This window comes from Notolepis coatsorum, assembly GCF_963971535.1.
Source record: "Notolepis coatsorum genome assembly, chromosome: 5".
Classification (NCBI taxonomy): Eukaryota; Metazoa; Chordata; class Actinopteri; order Aulopiformes; family Paralepididae; genus Notolepis; species Notolepis coatsorum.
The window spans coordinates 148056166-148061165 of record NC_140169.1 but is presented as its reverse complement, the minus strand read 5'-3'; the positions used below and the strand labels follow the sequence as shown (position 1 = coordinate 148061165).

At 52.0% G+C, this 5000-nt stretch overlaps 1 protein-coding gene across 1 annotated transcript in view; it reads right to left on the bottom strand.

Moving 5' to 3' along the window:
- The window catches only part of LOC311228417 (NBAS subunit of NRZ tethering complex-like), a gene marked incomplete at its 3' end in the record, with an annotated part of 401827 nt that overhangs the window by 220282 nt on the left and 176545 nt on the right, over positions 1–5000 (bottom strand). The window contains 1 exon segment of the mRNA XM_084314324.1: positions 3118–3222. Coding sequence (XP_084170450.1) covers positions 3118–3222 — 105 coding nt within the window.

The following is a 5000-nucleotide window of genomic DNA, read 5'->3' as shown; positions in this document are numbered from 1 at the left end:
GGTCTAGGTTCTAGAGAGTTAGTTTACCCTGGTCTAGGTTCTAGAGAGTTAGTTTACCCTGGTCTAGGTTCTAGTGCTCCACCAGAGGGAAGAACACACTCGACCACTGCTATTCCCCGTTCAAAGCCGGTTACAAGGCAGTAGCCGCTCCGCCATTAACGGGGTCCACAAGCTCGAGCGATCATGACTCCATCTTGCTATTTCCGGCATATCAACAGAGATCACGTGACGCCGTCGTGTCACGTGAGACAAAGAAGTGGACCGACGAATCAGAGGCCACGCTCAAGGACGTGCTTGCAGACACGGATTGGGATATGTTCAAAGGAAGCGCCAGTGACATCAGTGAGCTAGCAGACACAGTGGTGAGCTACATAACAACAATAGCTGATGGTATTGTCCTCAGGAAAACGGTGCGGATTTTCCCAAACCAGAAACCGTGGGTGGATAGCACTATTAGAGCAGCTCTGAACTCTCGTACCACCGCCTGGGTAGAGAGTCAGGAAACATGGAGGAGTATAAGGCTTCAGTCTATACTCTACGCAAAGCTGTCAAACTTGCTAAGAGGACATATGCTGATAAACTGGAGACACAAATGGCACAAAACGACACAAGAGGATTATGGCAGGGACTGAAGACAATAACTGACTATAAAGTCAGCGCCCCCTCAATGGGGAGCGACGACGCCTCCCTCGCGGACAAGCTCAACATCTTCTACGCTCGGTTTGGTGTAGACAGTGGCGCTGCTGGCTCTCCGGCTAGTGACGTCACTGGCGCGCCGGCTGTTGTGGAGGGGGGGGGGCAACCGCGAGGGGGGGGGACACGCTCTCTCGTTGTCGGAACACAGTGTGAGAAGAGCATTTATGCAGGTGAACACCAGGAAGGCTGCTGGCCCAGATGGCATAACAGGACGTATACTCAAGACCTGTGCCAACCAGCTGGCCCCTGTGTTCACCGCCATATTTAATCAATCACTGGCGGAGTCAGTGGTCCCTGCCTGCTTCAAGATGTCTACCATCATCCCTGTGCCGAAGAAACCCTCCCCAGCATGTCCAAATGACTACAGACCGGTGGCACTCACCTCTGTGGTCATGAAATGTTTCGAGAGGCTGGTCAAGGACCACATTTGTGCCTCCCTCCCCAGTGATATGGACCCTATGCAATTTGCATACAGGACAAACAGGTCCACCGACGACGCGGTCTCCCAGGTACTGCACAGCACCCTCTCGCACCTTGACCGTCAGAAGGGGGGCTATGTGAGACTGTTGTTCATTGACTACAGCTCAGCGTTCAACACCATAGTCCCCACCAGACTGGTGGACAAGCTGATCGAGCTAGGTCTGAGCTCCGCCCTGAGCGCCTGGGTACTGGACTTTCTGAGCGAAAGACCCCAGGCGGTCAGGGTGGGGGGTCAGACCTCCAACACCATCACCCTGAGCATCGGGTCCCCCCAGGGCTGTGTTCTGAGCCCCCTGCTGTACTCACTCTACACACACGACTGTGTGGCCAAGTTCAGCTCCAACTCCATAGTGAAGTTCGCAGATGACACGGTGGTGGTGGGGCTGATCTCGGACAACGACGAGAAGGCCTACCGGGAGGAGGTTGAGGTACTGGAACGCTGGTGCCAGGACAACAGCCTGCTCCTGAACATTGGCAAAACCAAGGAGCTGATCGTGGATTATAGGAGAGGACAGCAGGAGACACACACACCACTGATGATAAACGGGGCTACCGTGGACAGGGTGAGCAGCTTCAAGTACCTGGGGGTCCACATCTCAGAGGACCTGACATGGTCAACACACATAGACACAGTAGTAAAGAAGGCGAAACAGCGTCTCTACCACCTGAGACAGTTAAGGAAGTTCAGAGTATCGGGGAAGATACTCCAGTCCTTCTACTCAGGAGCTGTAGAGAGCATCTTGACTGGAAACATCACTGCCTGGTATGGAAACAGCACGGCACAGGACAAGAAGGCCCTACAGAAAGTGGTGCGCTCAGGCCGAGCGTACCACGGGTATTTGCACTACCTCCCCTGCAGGTTCTATACAACAAGAGGTGCAAATCAGAGCCTGCAGGATAATGAAAGACCCTCACCACCCCAATAACAGCCTGTTTTCAGCTGCTGAGGTCAGGCAGACGCCTGCGAACCCCAGCTACTAGAGACAGAGCGGCTTAGGCTCAGCTTCTTCCCCCAGGACCATCAGAGCCATGAACAATGAACATTGAGTGCTCAGAACATTGAACTGTCCCACACACAAGCACACATGAACACACACACGACACGCACACTGTGCACGCTCACACACGAGCAGCCACTTAACACTTTTACATGAGCGGGCACACACTCATGTCGCACACAACGCACACTTATGGCCAAAGGAAAGGACACTTTAAATTAGAATAACAGGAACAGTGTATTGCACTACCAAAGCTAACTAGCATGTCACAACATGCTCTGTAAATAAACTATGTACACAGATACCGAGATGTCACTCCATGTTACCTGCTACCTGTTACTCGCACAATGTTGTTTTCTTCTTTTGATTCTATTATATGTACCACTGTATTGCACATCGTTGCGGGCAAGACCACCCGCATTTCATTGTATACCTGTATGCCGTGACAATTAAAACTCTTCTGGTCTAGGTTCTAGTGAGTTAGTTTACCCTGGTCTAGGTTCTAGAGAGTTAGTTTACCCTGGTCTAGGTTCTAGTGAGTTATTTTACCCTGGTGTAGGTTCTAGTGAGTTAGTTTACCCTGGTCTAGGTTCTAGAGAGTTAGTTTACCCTGGTCTAGGTTCTAGAGAGTTAGTTTACCCTGGTCTAGGTTCTAGTGAGTTAGTTTACCCTGATCTAGGTTCTAGTGAGTTAGTTTACCCTGGTGTAGGTTCTAGTGCGTTAGTTTACCCTGGTCTAGGTTCTAGTCAGTGAGTTAGTTTACCCTGGTCTAGGTTCTAGAGAGTTAGTTTACCCTGGCGTAGGTTCTAGTGAGTTAGTTTACCCTGGTCTAGGTTCTAGAGAGTTAGTTTACCCTGGCGTAGGTTCTAGTGAGTTAGTTTACCCTGGTCTAGGGTCTAGAGAGTTAGTTTACCCTGGTCTAGGTTCTAGAGAGTTAGTTTACCCTGGCGTAGGTTCTGGATGACGCCACGATGTTCTGACTGCGGAACGTCTTGAAGAACTCTGCATCGTACCTCTGTTCTGCTGCATGAGGACCTCCCAGTATCTCCTAGAGAGAGAGGAGGGGGAGAGGGGGGGGAGACGAGGGGGATAATGAGAGAGGAGCGGAATATGGAGAGAGAGAGGAGGGGGATATGGAGATATATAGAAAAGGGAGATGGAGAGAGGAGGGGGATAGGGAGAGAGATGAGGGGGAGAGGGAGAGAGAGGAGAGGGATATGGAGAGAGAGAGGAGGGGGATAGGGAGAGATATGAGGGGGATAGGGAGAGAGAGAGGAGGGGGATAGGGAGAGAGATGAGGGGGATAGGGAGAGAGATGAGGGGGAGAGGGAGAGAGAGGAGGGGGATATGGAGAGAGAGGAGGGGGATAGGGAGAGAGAGGAGGGGGATAGGGAGAGAGATGAGGGGGATAGGGAGAGAGAGAGGAGGGGGATAGGGAGAGAGAGGAGGGGGATAGGGAGAGAGAGGAGGGGGATAGGGAGAGAGATGAGGGGGATAGGGAGAGAGAGGAGGGGGATAGGGAGAGAGGAGGGGGATAGGGAGAGAGATGAGGGGGATAGGGAGCGAGAGAGGAGGGGGATAGGGAGAGAGAGAGGAGGGGGATAGGGAGAGAGAGAGGAGGGGGATAGGGAGAGAGATGAGGGGGATAGGGAGCGAGAGAGGAGGGGGATAGGGAGAGAGAGAGGAGGGGGATAGGGAGAGAGATGAGGGGGATAGGGAGAGAGATGAGGGGGATAGGGAGAGAGAGAGGAGGGGGATAGGGAGAGAGAGAGGAGGGGGATAGGGAGAGAGATGAGGGGGATAGGGAGAGAGAGGAGGGGGATAGGGAGAGAGATGAGGGGGATAGGGAGAGAGAGAGGAGGGGGATAGGGAGAGAGAGAGGAGGGGGATAGGGAGAGAGAGGAGGGGGATAGGGAGAGAGAGGAGGGGGATAGGGAGAGAGAGATGAGGGGGATAGGGAGAGAGAGGAGGGGGAGAGGGAGAGAGATGAGGGGGAGAGGGAGAGAGATGAGGGGGATAGGGAGAGAGATGAGGGGGATAGGGAGAGAGAGGAGGGGGATAGGGAGAGAGATGAGGGGGATAGGGAGAGAGAGGAGGGGGATAGGGAGAGAGAGAGGAGGGGGATAGGGAGAGAGATGAGGGGGATAGGGAGAGAGATGAGGGGGATAGGGAGAGAGAGAGGAGGGGGATAGGGAGAGAGAGAGGAGGGGGAGAGGGAGAGAGATGAGGGGGATAGGGAGAGAGATGAGGGGGATAGGGAGAGAGATGAGGGGGATAGGGAGAGAGATGAGGGAGATAGGCGGGATAAGAGGGAAGGTCATTGAAAGTGAGAAGGAAAGAGGGCAGTGAGATTGAAAGATGGATGGTGTGAGGGAGAGAGATAAAGAAAGTTAAAGATTCATTAAACAGTCAATGAATTAAAAGCAATGACCGTTTGGCAATAAAGGGAGGGAGGGGTAGATTTGCAGAGAAAGAGAGAGACACAAAGGAGGATAAAGAAAAGTGAGGGCAGGGTAAGCAGAGATAGAGAGACATAGATGAGGCAGATGATATAAATGGAAAGAGAAAAAGATGAAAGAGAAAGAAAGGGTGAGAGAGAGGAGAGCTGTGACTGCAAATGAACGCCTTGAGCTAAACTGCAGAGTCAACAGTGTTGTTATTTAACTTCCTGCCAAAGGCCTGTCTTGTCCTTTAGTTTGAAACCATCTGAGAGAGAAAGATAGAGCGCGATAGATATAGATATGGAGAGAGGGAGAAGAAAAGAGAGAGATAGATAGAGAGGAGAGATATAGAGAGAAAGAGAAATATAGATAGATATATAGAGAG